The 18,002-nt window shown below is 43.2% G+C and overlaps 1 protein-coding gene across 1 annotated transcript; it reads left to right on the top strand.

Moving 5' to 3' along the window:
* The first annotated feature begins 2,245 nt into the window (after positions 1-2,245).
* On the top strand, positions 2,246-9,485 carry CALHM3 (calcium homeostasis modulator 3). Its single transcript, XM_044662554.1, has 3 exons — positions 2,246-2,532; positions 6,443-6,698; positions 8,982-9,485. Exons 1-3 carry the CDS (start codon positions 2,246-2,248, stop codon positions 9,483-9,485), a joined length of 1,047 nt encoding a protein of 348 aa, XP_044518489.1.
* The last annotated feature ends 8,517 nt before the right edge of the window (positions 9,486-18,002 follow it).

The following is an 18,002-nucleotide window of genomic DNA, read 5'->3' as shown; positions in this document are numbered from 1 at the left end:
AATGATCCAGGATTCACAATTAACCCAGATACAGTTGATACAATTCTCCTTCCTCTCTTGTGAGTGCCATCCCACAGGGACCTACACAATCCTCTATACTTATAGCACCACCCTGTGGACACCCCCTTGGAGGGAAACAGACTTGAGGATGCTAAAGAGACAACCCCACAATATTCTTGTGAGTTCATTTTGAAGTCCAGGGACCCATCAAGGTCTCTAGTCTTATGATACCACCCTAAAAATTGTGCTCCCTTCAAAGGAAACATATTTGGAGTTGCTAAAGAGGCAGATTCCTATTCTCATTGTAGTTGCATTATTCAGTCAATAAACATTTATTAAGGACCTACTATGTGTCAAGCACTGGGCTTTTGCGCTATTCAGATAACTCAAGATAAAGCAGGGGTCAAAATCCATATTTCTTGCTTCTCTATATTTCGATTCATTCCCTTGCAGTTTCTTCAACTCTGAGCCTGTGTGCCCAATTTCTTTTTCCTAAGAGAATGTCACTGCGAAGCCGCTTCATCTTCTCTGTCTTTAGAAGACTGAGTTTCTTAACTATCCAGTAACTCAACAGTGTTCATGAAACCTCTCCTACCCAGGAGGCTGGGTCCCTGTACTCCAACCACTTGGCCATAGAGGTTTCCCTTTTTCAGGACCACGAGGCTATGCCCACATGATCCACCACTGCCCTCTGCTGCCTTCTCTTGGCCTGAGAGGCTCTGATGCTGCATCTCTATGACCAAGGCTGAGAGGATGGTCAATTGGTCACTAGTGTACTAATGACCATTTTCACTCTCTCATTCTCTGACCTGTGTTCAGATATCTCAAGATTTCTCCAAAATACAACAAAAGGACCATCATAATAACATGAAGGATGACTCCTATCTACAACAGTCTAGCCAGCCACTCTTCCCACAACAACCTCAAATTTACCTCCCTGTAAAATCGTGGAATTGAACATGATCAACCCCTACATACATACAACCATCTTCCTTTCTTTCTTTTTTCTTTCTTTCTTTCTTCCTTTCCTTTCTTTCTCTCCCTTTCCTTCCTTCCTTCCTTCCTTCCTTCTCCCTCCTGACACTGATTATCAGTATTTCTTAGAGAAGATTAACTGTTGTAAAACAATTGCCACAAAGAGTAGGACAAAAGGAACCCCGAACTAAGTTAGCTATCCAACCTTTCATCTCTTTGCCAACTTGAGAAATATGGTAACCAAAGGTAACCCTAGTTTAGCGTGCAACCATCAAGAAAAGAATGGCAGAAATTTATAAGCAAAACTGGCAGGCAACACACTAGAAGGCAGGAAGAAAAATGAAGGAAATGCAAATTAAAACCACTGTGAGCTTCCACCTTCCACCCATTGTATTGGCAATGATGATGGAAAAGGGAAAAGATGGTTGTTGGAGGAGCTGGGGAAAAACAGGCATAATATTACAATATTGATGGAGCTGAGAAGTGATCCAATCAGAGTCAGACTTTATATGTTTTAGAAATGAGACCCTTATCAGAGAAAGTTGCTGCAAAGGTTTTCATTTGTTTTGTTTTCCCATTTACCTGTTTCCCTTCTACTTTTAGTGATATTGATTTTATTTGTATAAAATCTTTTTTAAAATTTCACAAAATCAAAATTTCCCATTTTATCTTCTGTGATTACCTCTGTCCCTTGTTGGGTCGTGAATTCTATCAAGAAATCAAAAAATCAATTTCTTCTTTGCTCTTCTAAAATTTGCTCATGATTCACATTTTAGATCTAAGTCATATCTCTATTTGGAGGTAATCTTGGTAAATAGTGGTGGTAGCTGCCTAAGCGCTTACACGGATTCCTCAAAGAAAGCCAGCTCTCTCTTTCTTCCACCTACCTCACCCCTCCCTGGGCTCCTGGGAGGGGACAGGGACAGGAACCAGGCTATTTGAATAGGCCTGGCTCCTGAGAGACAGTGAATCATTAGGTCATTCTTTATCTCCAGGTACAGCTGGTAGGAAAGAAAAGCTTCTTTCCTGCAGCATTAGACCAAGAAAACACTTGGAGCCAAGTATAGACCATTAGAAAGAAAGGAGTAGGGCCAAGACTGCTAGGAAAGCTACTTGGAAGAGGCCACTGGAGTGGAAGAAGGACCTGGGGAGGCTGAAACCTGCCTTTGCCCTGTAGCTTTACCCTAAAAGCCTAGGACAGAAGACCCACTGGTTGGGTGGAATCCAAGAGAAGTCATTTCCTAAGGACCCTCAAATAGCACTTGGAACCATGGATAAATTTCGTATGATCTTCCAGTACTTCCAGTCCAGCTCAGAGTCTGTAATGAATGGGATCTGCCTTATTTTGGCTGTGGCTACTGTGAAGATCTACTCCTCCTTTGACTTCAACTGTCCCTGCCTACCCCGGTACAATGCCCTCTATGGCCTGGGCCTCATGTTCACACCGCCCCTGGCCCTCTTCCTCTGCGGGCTCATCGCCAACAGGCAGTCTGTGGTGTTGATTGAGGAGTGGAGGAGACCCATGGGAAGAAGGAAGAAGGACCCAGGCATTGTCAAGTAGGTCCCCTTCCTTCCTTTTCTTTCTTCCTTCTCTATTGTTTTTCCTTCCCATATTCCATCCCTCTCTCCCTTTTTGGCTCTTCTCTCTCCCCTTCTTTTTTCATCCTCCTTTTCTGCCCTCCTTCCCTCCCACCCTCCCTAGCTCCTTCCCTTCCTACTTTCCTTTTCTTCTCTCTCTTCCCTTCTTTTTCTTCTTGTCCTCTCTTCCTTTTGTCCCTCCCTTCTACTTTCTCTCCTCAATTTCTTCCCTTCTTCTCCTTTCTCCCTCCCTAGTCATATTATATGTGCTATTTGCACTATCCATATTATACACAGTGAGATAAACAATTAGAAAAGCTTTAGCTTACGAGTGCTCTAGGGTCTACATGGAATTTAATAGATAGAATGGAAGGTCCTTGAAGACAGGGATTTTAAAAAAAAAATTTGTCTGGGGGAGGCTTAGGTAGATTGAGAGCCAGAACCCAGAGGTCCTGGGTTAAATTTGACCTCAGATACTTCCCAGTTGTGACCCTGAGTAAGTCACTTAACCCCCATTGCCTAGCCCTTACTTTTTGCCTTGGAATCAATACATAATATTGATTCTAAAACAGAAAATAAGGGTTTTTGAATTGTCTTTATATCTACTTTTAGTACTTGTTACAGTGCTTAACAAAGGTTCATTGGCTAACTGGAATCAATTGAATAAAAAGTGTTATATTATCCACTATTGCAACACATGTTGTATTTGCTATATATACTGTGCATGATCTATACACTATGACTATTTTATTTATTTCCTAGTATTTTCATCCTAAACAATAATAATTTCAAAAAAAACCCAACCAAATAAAGATAATTAGGGAGAAAACCGTGAAGTCCAAATTATCTGAAATTTGCTAAAAAGATTATATATCTGTATATGTATGACATTATATTATATATATTATATATATATATCAGAAAACAATATCTCACTGTGTCTCTTTACAATATCTTTGGCTACAATATCTTTTCTGCACATGTTTCCATTTTTGTTGCTTTTTAATATAGGAGAGGTACGTATAATTTCTGCTTTCTTCCAGTGGCATCATTTTGTCAAGTCATGCTTTTGTGAATCTTTCCACATTCCTTTGTATTCATATTTGTTAGTTTTATAGCCATGCATGTTTTCTGTATTCTTCATTTCTGTTCTATAAACTATTTTTTTTTTTGGTAACCCTTACCTTCTGTCTTAGAATCAATACTAAGTATTGGTTCCAAGGCAAATGAGTAGTAAGGGCTAGACAATTGGGATTAAGTGACTTGCTCAGGGTTACACAGCTAGGAAGTGTCCAAATCCAAATTTGAACCCAGGACCTCTCATCTCCAGGCCTGGAGCTCAATCCATTGTGCTACCTAGCTGCCCCCATGTAAGTTCTTTATAGACTATGAGCAGGAGAAATACCCTGTTTTTACACATGTTATTTATTTGTATGTATTATTTATTTATTTCTATATGTATGCTTTAAGCACCAATACATATGTGAAGTTTCCAGGCCATGAAGCTAAGGGATCCCATATTATATATATATATATATCCATGTTGATGAACCTATGGCACGTGTGCCAGAGGGGGCTGCTCCCCTCCCCCTCTCCACATGAGCCTGAGGACATTTCTCTCATCACCCACCCCTCTGCCCTGCTTCCTCCCTCCCCTGTCTGGGGATATGCCACATATGGCATGAGGATTGCAGTTTGGACATTTGGTCTCTAAAGGGTTTGCCATCACTGCTCTATATGCTAGCTGAATGTCGTACAAAACTTTGTTGTTGCTGTTCAATCAATTCAGTTGTGTTTGCCTCTCTGTGACTCCATTTGAGGTTTTCTTGGCAAAGATAATAGGATGATTTGTCATTTCCTTTTCCAGATCATTTTACAGATGAGGAAACTGAGGCAAACAGGGTGAAGGGACTTGCCCAGGGTCACACAACTAGTAAGCATCTGAGGTCAGATTTGAACTCAGGAAAGTGTTTCTAACTCTATATCTGGTGCTCTATTCACGGTACCACAGTGTGTCTTTAGCTGCCTGTGCTTACTAGATAGAGAAGGCTAAAATCAAATGATAGATGCCTGGAAGGACTCCCATTATATTTCTGGGCCATGGCCCACAATCATTAGTGAGGTTTGGTTCCAGAATTTCAGAGGGGACCTTGGGCAAATCGTTTCGCCCCTATACATTTGTTTATTTATAAAACAGAAATCATACTTACACACCCTACCTCACAAGCCTGCAGTAAGGAAAGTGGTCTATGCATGCAAGTTAAGTTGACAATGATGATATAAAAGTGAGTTTCCAATATTCTCTAGTCACTGAGACCTCACCTTGGTGTGGAAGTGATCCAGCTTCCTTCAAGGTTCAGAACAAATCCCACTTTTTGCAGAAGGTCTTTGCTGGTCCCTCCAGCCATCAGCTGGGCAGCTAGATGGCATGGTGGCTAGAGTGCCAGGTCTAGAGTCAAGAAGACCTGAGTTCATTGGTAAAATGAGCCAGAGAAGGAAATGACAAACCACTCCAGGATTTTTGCCAACAAAACCCCAAAAGAAGGCACAAAGAGTCAGAGACAAATAGAAAACGCGTGAACGACAACGACGAGCCAGTGGTTTCTTCCCTCTGAGATTGCTTTCCCTCTACTCTGCATAAATCTCCCCTGTACATAATTATTTGCATGTTGTCTCCCTCATCAGAATGTAAGCTGTGGGTAGAGCCTGTTTTTGCCTTTCTTCACAGTCCAAAGTGTCTAGTAGGTGCCAGGGACCTAGTCAACCTTAATAAATGCTTGTTGACTAACTATGACTGTTGTTGCTGCTATTGGGGTCAGCTTGGCAAAGAGCAGGACATTGGATGCCAGGCTAAGAGGGGATTCTGGGGCAGCAATTGGGAAGGTGAGTCAGAGGCTCCAGATGTTGGAGTTGGAAAATCCTTTAAAAAGAGCCTAGAACAGAGAGGGTCTTGTGTCCCTGGAAATGCACAGTAGCAGCAAATATCTAGACCAAAAATTCCAAGAAGCATAAGCAAGCTATGTCCTTCCTCCTGCTCATCAGTGGAAGGAAGCCAGGCTAAGTTAGTCAGAATCCAGGAGAAGAGGACTTTATCAATCTCCCTCAGGGTTCCCTAGTCTGGCATTGCATCTTCTAGATTGGGCATTTGAAGTTTAGGGTGGAGAATGGAGAGGGTTTCCATCAATCTTTCCTATAGCCTACCATATCTAGTTAGGACTGTATATTGGATTTGAAATCAGGAAGGTCTGGTTTCAAATTCCACCTCTAATACTTATTGGCTGTGTGACCTTAGATAAGTCAACTTAACTTTCTGTGCCTCAGTTTCTCTATCTATAAAAAGAAGGAGCTAGGAGTAGCTAGTGTAGATAGAGAGTTATCTGTAGATAGAGAGTTAAGCCTGGAGATGGGAGGTCCTGGGTTCAAATCTGGTCTTAGACACTTCCTAACTATGTAAATACTTAACCTCAAAAGCCGAGTACCATGGTGGTGAGCCTATGCCATGTGTGCCAGAGGGGATACTCAGAGCCCTCTCTGTGGGCACAAGTGCTGTCGTCCCAGCACAGATTATGCCAGTTTGTTACTAGAAAGCCAGGGGGACGGGTGGACAGGCTTTCCCCCAACCCTTTCCACAAGCACCTGAGAGCATTTCTCACATCACCTGTCCCTCTAAAAGATTTGCCATCACTGACCTAGCTATTACCTCTCTTCTGCTTTCCCTTCTTAGAAAGTAAAGGTTTAAAAACAAAAAAAGAAGAAGCTGTATTCAATAGTCTCTAAGGTCTCTCTAGCTCTAAATCTCTGCTCCTATAAGCTCGGGCTGTCTCTGTTGGCCCCTAGGATCCTCGGGACCCTGATCATCTCTCTCCAATCTCCTGCCCTCCCTGCACAGGTACATGTGTTCTTCTGTCCTGCAGCGGGCCCTGGCTGCCCCCATGGTCTGGATCCTCCTCACCCTCCTGGATGGGAAATGTTTTATCTGTGCCTTTAGCAGTTCAGTAGATCCGGAGAAGTTTGCAGACTTTGCCAATATGACAGCTAGTGATGTCCAACTCTTCCTCACCAAAGTGCCCTGCAAAGAAGATGCTTTGGTGAGAGACAACCCTGCCCGGAAGGCTGTGTCCCGGTACCTGCGCTGCCTGTCACAGGTAACTCAGAGATCCTCTGTCCCTTTCACCCTAACTTCCCAAGCCCCAATTCTGGGTCAAGTCCTTGCTTGGCATTTTATTGCAGGAGGTCAATGAGCCAAGGACACAGATTCAACCTTTTAAAAAAATTAAATGTCTTTATTTTTTTGGCTACATTATGATAGAAGCATGTCTAGAATTATTATCCCCATTTTACAGATCATAAGCCCATCAACTGAAAATTTAAAGGCACTGGGGCAAGCAAAGTGCTCAGTAGATTGAGAGCCAGGTCTAGAAATAGGAGATCCTGGCTTCAAATCTGACCTCTGACACCTCCTAACTGTGTGACCCTGGGCAAGTCACTTAACCCCCATTGCCTAGCCCTTACCACTCTTCTGCCTTGGCACCAATACACAGTATTGATTCTAAGAAGGAAGGTAAGGGTTTAAAAAAAAAAGAATGTAAAGGCGTCTAAGAGATCATATAATCCAAACCACTTTTACAGAAAAGGAAACTGAGGGCTAGAGAGTTTGAGATAGCTTGACTCTTCTTTCTCCTCAGGTAGTCACCCTGATCCTAACCAGGTCTCAGACAAATGCCTGCCATAAGGAAGAACACGGTGAAATAGTTTAAATGGTCCGATACAAACCTGTCCTGATGGAGCAAACCCAGAGTGTCCATCTTTAAGTGTAGATCAGAAGCATCTCCAATGTATTTGAAGGAGCACATAATTAGATGTTGGGGCAGCTGGGTGGCACTAGAGTCAGGAAGGCATCTTACCAAGTTCAAATCTGGCCTTCCTAGCTTACTAGCTGGGTGATCCTGGGCAAGTCACTTCGCCTTTTTGCCTCAGTTTCCTCATCTGTAAAATGAGCTGGAAATGGGCAAACTGCTCCATATCTTTGCCAAGAAAACTTCAAATGGGGTCACAAAGAGTCTGACACAACTGAAAAACAAAATAATTAGATGTTAAAAAGCAAGACAGCCCCCACACTGGGCTAACATTAGGAGGACATCCCCTTCCCAGAACAAGAAACAGACCAAAAAAAAAAAAAAAAAGACAGCTCTGTCATTAGAGCTCTAAATTAGACACAAGGTGATAAATTCTTTTAGCCAGTGCTTTGTACAGGAAACAGAGGGGAATGAAGGAGGGTCATTGGGAAAACAGCTAGTTAGCATTTATAAAGTGCTTTACACATATCATCCCATTTGATCCTTATTACAACCCTGTGAGGCAGGGGCTTATTGGTATGCCCATTTTACAGATAAAGAAACTGAGGCTGAGGCGTTAAATGACTTGCCCAGAATCACATAGTAATTGTCTGACACAGGATTCAAACACAGGTCCTCCTGACTCCAAGTCCAGTTGCCCCAGCCTTCCCCAGTGCCTAACGGGAAGCTCAGAGCCAGAAGGGACCTTAAAGTGTAAACCTCTCATGTCACAAATGAGGAAACTGAAACCCAGGGCAGTCGAGTGACCACTACCCATGGAAATGTGACCAATTAGTGCTTAGCAAATGTTAGATATTTTAATAAATAAATGTGAATCATTCTGCACACATGCATACACAAGGACAGCTCTGTCATTGGAACTCTAAATTAAAGTAGAAATATCTGAAGCAGACTTCGAACTTGGGGCTTCCTGGCTCCAGATCCAGAAGTCTAGCCATGCTGCCTCCTCTGCCCTTAAGGGATTCAGTATCATTGAAGAGATGGATTATATGGGGCACACACATGAAGAGACAATTAACTGGACAAGACCACACAGGTTAATTGTCAAATAAGTACATCCTGATGTCCTAGAATGAGAACTGGGAGTCCAGAGACCAGAGCCCTTGGAAAGACTCACTGTGTGAGCTTGGGCAAGCCATTTCCCTTTTCCAGGGCTTAGTAAAATGAGGGAGGGCCGGACTAAATGATTTCTAAATCCTTCCAACTCTGAGATTCTCCGACTACGATAATAATCTCCGACCCTTATAGAGTGCTTTGCGGTCTACAAAGTCATTACCTATGTAGGGATGCTTTCATAGGCATTATTTCATTGGTTCCCCAGAACCTCTCTGAGATATTGGCAGGGAGAGTAGCAATGGACCCATTTTGCAGATGAGGAAAAGGAGACCCAGGCAAGTGAACTGATGTGCCCGAGGTGGCAGAGCTAGTACACGGAAGCCCCCGTGGTAGAAGGTTTGCAGAAGCAGAGGAGGAAGGAGGAGAGCCCACCAGATCTGGGGAGTAGAACACAGCCCGACTCTCTGTGTCTTGGCGGACTGAGGCTCTCGCTCACTCCCTGCCTCTCTCTCCCAGGCTATTGGCTGGAGCATCATGCTGATGCTCATCGTGATGGCCTTCCTGGCCCGCTCTCTGCAGCCTTGCTTTGACCAGACCCTCCTCGTTCAGCGGCGCTACTGGAGTAACTACGTAGACCTGGAGCAGAAGCTGTTCGATGAGACGTGCTGCGAGCACGCGCGCGACTTTGCCCACAAGTGTGTCCTGCACTTTTTTGACAGCATGAGAAGTGAGATGAAGGCGCGAGGGCTGGCCGCCCCGCAGCGAGACGGCGTCCCGCCCTGGGAGACCGGGCTGGAGACTGAAGGCCAGGAGGGCGAGGCGGGCAAGAAAGATCTCCTGCGCGGCATCGCCAACCAGGAGCAGGTGAACCAGCTCCTGACCACGTGGTACCGGAGCAAACCTCCCCTGGACATCACGCAGGCCATTCAGCCGCCCCTGGGGGAATGGGGAGGCAGCCTGAGCCACCGAGGACCCTCCTCTCCTCCGGCCACCAGATGCTCCCAGCATACAGATGTGTAAGGAGGGACTGAGCCCAGGGACCGAAGGACCGGGTCAGGTCTTAAAGAATTCACTTTCTGGATGCTGTCATGAGCAGCTGGCTTAGAATAAGGTGGAAGGAGCCTTAGATTTAGAGTCAGGGAGTTGGGTTCAAAGTCTGCCTCTGCTACCTTTTATCTGTGTGTTCTCAGGCAAGTTCCTTGTTCTCTCTGAGCCTCCATTTTAACACTCTTAAAACAAGAGAGTTGGGTTAGAGCATCAGTAAAGGTATCTTCTAGCTCCAACCTTATGTACAAATCTTGTATATCTTATAACACATACACATCTCATATATCTTATAGCTCTAATTATATATATATGGTTATCATATTTTTATATATTCAAAATCTTATATATCTTATAACCTATAAATCAAGAAACTCAGAAGGTTCCAAAGGCTGCCCCCACCCCCTGCCTTCCCTAGTAATGGCAGAGTGTGTAGCCCAGAGTCAGGAGAACCTGAGTTCAAAACCAGCCTCAGACATTTATTAGTTGTGTGACCCTGAGTAAGTCACTTAACCCTTTTTGCCTCAGTTTCTTCATTGGTAAAATGAGCTGGAGAAGGAAATGGCAAACCACTCCAGTGTCTTTACCAAGAAAACCCAAATGGAGTCATGGAGAGTCAGACACAACTGAAATGACTGAAGAACATCATCCTTTCTAGGTGGTTTTCTATAGACACTAAGCAGATTTTCTAAACATGATTCTTTCCCTGTGGTTTCTAGATAGTTCTTGATGCACTTTAAGGGTATTCCCTTTAAATTGGGCCAGGACGTTTGATATGGCATTGGGCTAAACCCTGCTTGTTGGATTCCCTCCCATAATTGTCACATTCCCTGAACTCTAGTAAAAATGTTCAGGGATACCCTATCACCCCAAGAATAAAATATGAATTCCTTGGTTTGCCATTATCGTCCTCTCTGCACTGGTTGCAATCTTTCTAGCACTGTTTCATGCTCTTCTTTTCTGACTCTCTTCATTCTGGCCCAAATGGGCTAATTTGTTAGACATTCCACCACCTGCCTTTGCCTTTATATGTCATCTCAGATAATTAGAATGCATTCCCCCTTCTTCTCCACCTCTCATAGGATCATAGATGAAGAACTGGGAGAGACCTTAGAGACAATCTAGTCCAACGCCCTCCTTTTGTAGATGGAGAAACTGAGGTCCCAAAAAGTGAAATGACTTACCCAAGATCATATCAATAATAGGTTATTTTCCTCCGAGGCTCGATTCAAGGGACCACCTTCTCTGCCTTGATTTCTCTGGTCTCTACCTTCCGCTACACATCTGGCTCAACACATTAGAGACAGATAGAAGCATCTTGAGGACAGGAACTGTTTTCATTTTTGTCTTTGTATCCCTAGAGCCTAGTTTCGTGCCTAGCACAAAACAAGTTAATAAATATTTTGAATTGAATAGTCATACACTGTCTTTTACATTCTCTAGAGCTGAGCTACGTGTAACGGAAAGCCTAGAACTATGCCTCTACTTTCCAAGCAGGGGGCTTCTCCAAAGCTATTGATTGACTGAAGTCAGAAGACAATCTCAGGTCTCCTGCCAACACCTGAGTTTAGGGTATGCAAATATTTAAAGGGCCACTGGGCCTCTGTGGGATTTAGGAAGGATCACCAGAATGGGCATCATGGTATCCAAGGAGTTTTATTTAGTGATTTAAGGACCTTAGAAATAGTCTACCTTAACCCTGTGTGGGACGGGGTCTCGGACGGTGGACCCCACCACTGAAAGAAGGTCACAAACTTAGAGCTCAGAAGTCCAAGTAGGACACAGCAGTTTATTCTTTCACAAAAGGGACATCCTCCAGCTTTAGGTGGCTGAAGAATGCCAAATATTCCATTTATAGGGTATTCAATCAAAGAACCCCCTCCCCACTTCCTGCCTCATTATCATCTTTGATATCTTTAAAAGATGAGTGAATTACTGGGTTGTAGATTATAAGATTTTTTTTTAAACCCTTGTACTTCGGCGTATTGTCTCATAGGTGGAAGATTGGTAAGGGTGGGCAATGGGGGTCAAGTGACTTGCCCAGGGTCACACAGCTGGGAAGTGGCTGAGGCCGGGTTTGAACCCAGGACCTCCCGTCTCCAGGCCTGACTCTCACTCCACTGAGCTACCCAGCTGCCCCCTAGATTATAAGATTTGATGGCTTGTGAGCTACTCCATCCCTCCAGGCCTTCGAAATGTGAAAGGCCAAGGTTTTTGTTTTTAGTGGAAGGGAGATGTACTAAAAGGAAGGGAAAATACTAACTTCTAGCTAGGTTCTTAGCACTTCTTATGAGAAAGACTGGTGAAGAGGGCTGCTAATAAAGGAGTTCTTCGGAGGAGTGCTGGCTGGAACACTAAAACCTTGGTGAGTTCAAAGACTGACTGAATCTTCCTGAACTTCTCTTAAGGAATTTCTTATAATAGACTCTGTGAATGAAGCAAAGTCTCCGGGCCTCTGGCCCTCTGACTCTGGCTGAGAGTTAATTAGATCTACCTGGATTAATTAGAAGATCTTAGTAATTTACCTACTATGTTAGAGTCTTATTTCCTTATTTCCTCTCTCTCTTCTCAATTGTAAATAAACTTCCATAAAGTCAATTTTGACTTGAGGTTATTCCTAAATTGGGGAGATTTCCCCTGGTGACCACCTTTTAACATATTGAACCCCAAAACCCCTTTTTATCCCATTCAACCCCTTCCCATTTCCTGAAGAACTTATGGTCCAGAAAAGTTAATTAACAGGTTTTGTATTTGATGAGTCATTTCAGTTGTGTCCTCCTATTCGTGTCCCTATTTGGGGTTTTCTTGGCAGATACTAGAGTATTTTGTCATTTCCTTCTCCAGCTCATTTTGCAGATGAGGAAACTGAGGCAAATAGGGTTAAGTGACTTGACCAGGGTCCCACAGCTAGCTAGTAAGTGTCTAAGCCTGGTTTTGAATTCAAGTCTTCCTGATTTCAGGGCTGGCACTCTATCCACTGTACCATCTAGCTAGTAGAAATGGGATTCCAACTCAAGTTACTTAAGGATTATAGGATTGTAGATTATGGGTGGGAAGGGACCTCAGAAGTCATCTGATAGTCCAACTCCCTCATTTTACAGGTGAAGTAAGTGTCTTGCCCAAAGTCACACAGGAGGCAAGTAACAGCGTTGAAAATTGAACCTAGTTTCTCTGACTTGGGATCTAAGGTTTTATTTTGGGAATAATAATAATAATTCACATTTACGTAGTGTTTTAAAATTTGCAAAGCATGTTCACAGATTTCTAGACCCTGTAAGATAAGTAGTGATGACAATTAGTTATTATTCCCATTCTACAGATGCTACTGACTTCCCTCTAAGATATCTTCAGTTTATCCTGTATGTTTCTTATTTGTATCTAGTGATTTGCCTGTAAAAGTGTAAGCTTCCTGTAAAAGTGTAAGCTCCTGGAAAATGAGGACTGTCTTTTGCCTTTCTTTGTATTCCTAAAGCTCAACACATTTCCTGGTACCCAGTAAGTGCTTAATAAATGCTGGCTGATTTGACCTAAAATGAGAAAACAAAGGCTCAGAACGGTGAATGGATCTGGCTTAAAGTCACAGACCTAGTTAAGTGACTATGAAAGTTTGTGGAGTTATCATTATTATTATTAACTATGACATGATACAACTAGCTACAATAGCAGAGGAAATGGGATTAATCAGTGAGTGGTGGGCAGCTATTGAATGCTGGAATCAGGAAGGCTCATCTTCATGAGTTCAAATCCAGCCGAAGACATTTACTAGCTGTAATATTAACTAGCCGGTTGGCCTCAGTTCTCCTTTGTAAAATGAACTGAAGAAGAAAATGGCAAACCACTACAGTATCTTTGTCAAGAAAACTCCAAATGGAGTCCCAGGGAGTGGGCACAACTGAAACAACTGAACAGCAGCCACAGCTGGTGGTGTGATGTGCTAGTGGGCTTCAGAGGAAGGAATGATCTCTGACAGTGGGGGGCAAAGGAGGCTTCGAAGAATGTAAATCCAACCTTTCTGCTCACATCAACTTCCCAGAACAGTGGCTCCCTTAGAAAACCCTTGAAGAGGCCCTTATCATTAGAAACAAACAGACAAACAAAAAAAAATAACCCTATTCTTTTCTGTCCTAGTTACAACTCTTAGCAGTAGGCAGAGGCTAGGCAAACAAGATTAAGTGACTTGCCCAAGGTCATACAGCTAGGAAGTGTCTGAGGCCAGATTTCAACACCACAAAACAGACCTGGTGCTCAGCCATCCAGCTGCCCCTTGGCCCTTCCCTTTTGACCCCAAGCCTTTCCCCTTTATTCACTTTTCTATTCACTGTTCTCTAATGCTTGGCCTCTCCCCACTAGCACAACTCAAACCTCCTTTACATTCTCATCAACTCAAATCTAGGCTATCAAATTATCCAAATCCTAATTCCTCAGGAAGTCCTTGTAATTCTCTGCCCTTGCCCAACATCTCCCTTCTACAATTGGTTTGTATTCACTTATCCTCTCCGATAGACTATAAGTTCCCTGAGAACAGACACTATTTGGGGTTTGGTTTTTTTTATACCCAATACCTTTTGCTGTAACTGTCAGAGTGTAGGCAACTCATACATGTTTGGTAAATCGGATGGTTCTCTGAGGCTAAACATTGAGGCTAGAGAAAATAACATCTTAGAATAGCATAAAATCGCCATATTTGGGCTCAGGACCTCAGTTTAAATTGTTGTTTTAGGTAATCTTGAATAAATAACAAACATTCGCTTTGGTTTCCTTATCTGCAAAATGAAGATGTTGGACTAGATGAATATTAAAGTCCTTTCTAGATCTAGATCTTATGATCTGGCCCCCACTCCCCAATCTTTTCTTCTTCAAACTAAATATTCTTAGTACCTTCATCTCTGTCTCATATTATACTGTGGTGGGGGGTTTTTTTTAACCCTTACTTTCTGTCTTAGTAACAACTCTTAAGTCAGAAAGGCAAGGGTTAGGCAAATGGGGTTAAGTGACTTACCCAGGGTCACACACAGCTAGAAGCCTCTGAGGTCATATTTGAACCCAGGACCCCCTCCCCCCCAGATCCAGGCTTGAAGCTCTATCCACTGTGCCACCTAACTACCCCTACACTGGTTCTTCATCCCTTCGCCATCCTGATCACCTTTGTTCCTGCCCAAGCTTGTCAGTGACCCTGATAAAATGTGACCCCCTAGAACAAGACACAAATGTGATCGACCAGGAGCCCTACTGCCTCCCTCCTTCCGGACATCAGAATCTTAGAGATCGAGTTTTCGACTGCATTGACTAACTTGGCTGCCGTGACCCTCTAAAGAATCTCCCTCAGATACAGAGTGTGCGAAGCGTTCCAAACAGCCCCCCAAATAGGGCTGCTGAAGTGCCTGCCTGGCAACCTCTCTGCTAACCAAATGGCACATTTTCCTAAAAGGCCAGCAGGATGGGCACATACCTGCTCTTCCTGGCCTCCCCCTTTGCATATGCTGTTTTTCATTCCAGTCGTGGATTTTTAACTCCTCTGAGACTGGACAGAACACATCGGTTCTGGAAAGGATTTCAGTGAGACACAGGAAAGAACTCCCTGGAGGTGAAAACAGAGGGAGGCAGGAATGCACCACTGAGGGGGGAATGGATGAAAGTCCCTCTGAGATGCTTTGGGCCATCCTGTCAGGAAGCAGGCAGAAGGACTGGATGGCATGTAGAAATAGCCTCTTCCCCCACCTCTACCGACACTAATTAAGTAGTCAACTAAGTGGTACAGTGGATAAAGTGATGGGCCTAGAGTAAGAAAGAGCTGAGTTCAAATCTGGTCTCAGACACTAATTGTGACACTGGGCAAGTCATTTAGCTTCTGTTTGCCTCAGTTTCACCATATAATAAGATATAATCATTTCACCTCGCTCCCAGGATTGTTGTGAGAATAAAATTAGATGATATTTGTAAAGAGCCTTGCAAACATTCAGGAGCTATATTAATGTTAGCTATGGTGATGATGGGGCGACTAGTTTGCATAGTGGATAGAGCACTGGGCTTGGAACCTGGAAGACATGTCTTCATGAGTTCAAATCTAGCTTCATCTTCCTGAATTCAAATGTGGTCTCAGACACGTACTAGCTGTGTGACCCTGAGCAAGTCACTTAACATTGTTTGCCTCGTTTTCCTCATTCATAGAATGAGTTGGAAAAGGAAATGGCAAACCAAGAAAATCCCAAATGGGGTCACAGAGAGTCAGACATTTCTGAAAGACAACTAAACAACAAAATGATAATGATGGACCTACTGTGCAGGAATCTCCGACCGATATGGTGGAGGAGACAAAATAAAAAGATATGTCTCTGCCTTGGAGAGAGCAGACTTAGAAATGAAATAATTTTTGAAAAATGAGCAAATTGACTCAGTTTCCAAGGAGACATTTGCCATCCTCTTTGATTCAATTCAGTAAGCATAAACTGAGTCCCTACTGTGTGCCCAGGCTAACCCAAAAAAGGTAAGCTGGAGGGGGTGGAAGCATCTATTTGAGTTTGTCCCTTCCTTTGAAGCTCAAAGAAGAGCTGAGAGCTCACACTCAGGAGACAAGAAAGCTGTACAGGAGAGCTCTGAGGTGTTAAGCAATAATTATGGTTAGTATTTACATCGTATTTTAAGGTCTGTAAAATTTTATTTGAAAAGATTTTTTTTTTTTTGCCTTCAGAAAGAGAATGTTTTATTGTGGTATACAGTGTAGCACAATGAACAAAGACTAACACAATTCACGGAATACATCCTATATGAATAATATATATATTTTAAAATCCTTGTTCATAAAGGCCTCTTGGAACACATATGCCCCTTCAATGCTCCCTCCCGGTGTTATTATCTCAGGAGATCTGGAAAGTTCCCAACATCTCTCATTAAGGCAACAGGTTTCACTTGGAGATGGAGTCCATCTGGGGTGCTTTGCTGTCTGGTTTCTTACAAAGTACGTTCTCTTTAGATTTTGTGAAATCTTTATTTGTTACTTTCATTCTACATTCTCTTAGAGCCATGAGACTAGCTTCTCTACAAACAGCCTTGATACCTGCTCTAGACGAGTCATCTTTTGCCATGATCAAATCATCTGAAGTTACATCACCCACCAAAGTCATTGTGTTTTTATGAATCTGAAAGATGGGCTTCTTGGTCTTTGGAAAGATTTTTATGTAAACCGTCTCGTCTGATCTCCACAGCAACCTGTGAGGCAGATGTTATTATTATCTCCATTTTACAGATGCGAAAACTGAGGCTTAGAAAAGATCAGTGACTTGCCAAGTATCACCTAGCTAGTAAGTCTGTGATGCAGGATTCTGGCTCAGGTCTTCCTGACTCCAAGGTTGGCACTCTATCTACTACATTGTGTAGCTGCCTGCTAACTGATGTGATTATAACCAAATATGAGAATGTGTAGTACAGGTGGCACATATCACAGGTCTCAGGGAAAAGAGAGGTCTACAAGGGGTGGCCTGGTCCAAGAAGTTTTCTTGGAGGAGGTGGGATTTGAGATGGGGTTTGAACAAAGTGTAGGATTGGGAGAGGTGTCTGGAAGAGGGCAACCAGATTGTAAAAGGCCCTTAAACTAATATCATATGGGGGTGGTTAGAAAAAGTACTTCAGAGAGCACCAGCCATTAATGAGAGAGCTAAGAAGTCTCCTCTAGGAAAGGAAACAAAGGGAGAAACTTGGCTAGGGGAAAAGGGAAGGACATGAGAACTGTCTTTTAAGTATTTAGAGGGTTCTCTTCTGGGAGGTGAGACACTTATTCCACTTGGCAAAGAGGTAAGATCTAGGAATAATGGGTGGGAATTACAGAAACAAATTTGGGGTTGTTGTAAGAGAAAACTCCCTGGTATTATTAAAGCTGTCTCCAACTGGGATGAACTGACTTGGGATGGAGCGGGTGCACCTCACTGGAGGTCTTCAAGTGAAGGCTAGGTGACTACTTATTGGCAGGCAGAGTGGATTCTTGTTCGGGTATGGTTTGGAAGAGAGGGCCTCTGAAGAACTTTCCAATCCTGAGATTCTGTGGTTCCAAAAAGGGAGGTCTTTCTAAACAAACAATTTGTTCAAGAAGCAGAGAAATGGAAGTAGGTAGGAGAAGAGATCAGTCTAGCACCTACAGGTCTCTCCTAAGAACACAAGATCACTTGTGAAGAAGTTATTTCAACAGGGAAAGGGGAGAGAAAACATTAAGTAGTCAGTGTCTTGTCCCCACACCCATCCCAAATTTTAAAAATGAGCCCTACAGTTATTGCCAATGGGTGCTTTAAGAAGAAAAGCTCTCCCCCAAAACAAGCTCCTTCTTTCCATTTGCCCCTGGAATCTTTCCTTTCTTGGCCTCTCCATCTCAAGACAAAATTTTTCAAATTAAATTTGATTTTATTTTTCAAAGGTTTGCCTTCTCTCTCTCTCTCTCTCTCTCTCTCTCTCTCTCTCTCTCTCTCTCTCTCTCTCTCTCTCTCTCTCCCATACTTCCTTCCCACA

This window comes from Gracilinanus agilis, chromosome 2 (genome assembly GCF_016433145.1).
Source record: "Gracilinanus agilis isolate LMUSP501 chromosome 2, AgileGrace, whole genome shotgun sequence".
In the NCBI taxonomy this organism is placed as follows: domain Eukaryota; kingdom Metazoa; phylum Chordata; class Mammalia; order Didelphimorphia; family Didelphidae; genus Gracilinanus; species Gracilinanus agilis.
Note: the sequence above shows the minus strand (reverse complement) of the source record. Positions and strands in the feature narration are given on the sequence as shown.

Coding starts and splice junctions, on each gene's coding strand:
- CALHM3 (XM_044662554.1), top strand. CDS start 2,246: ATGGATAAATTTCGTATGATCTTCCAGTACTTCCAGTCCAGCTCAGAG. Junction 2,533..6,442: donor AAGGACCCAGGCATTGTCAA/GTAGGTCCCCTT, acceptor CTCCCTGCACAG/GTACATGTGTTCTTCTGTCC. Junction 6,699..8,981: donor ACCTGCGCTGCCTGTCACAG/GTAACTCAGAGA, acceptor TCTCTCTCCCAG/GCTATTGGCTGGAGCATCAT.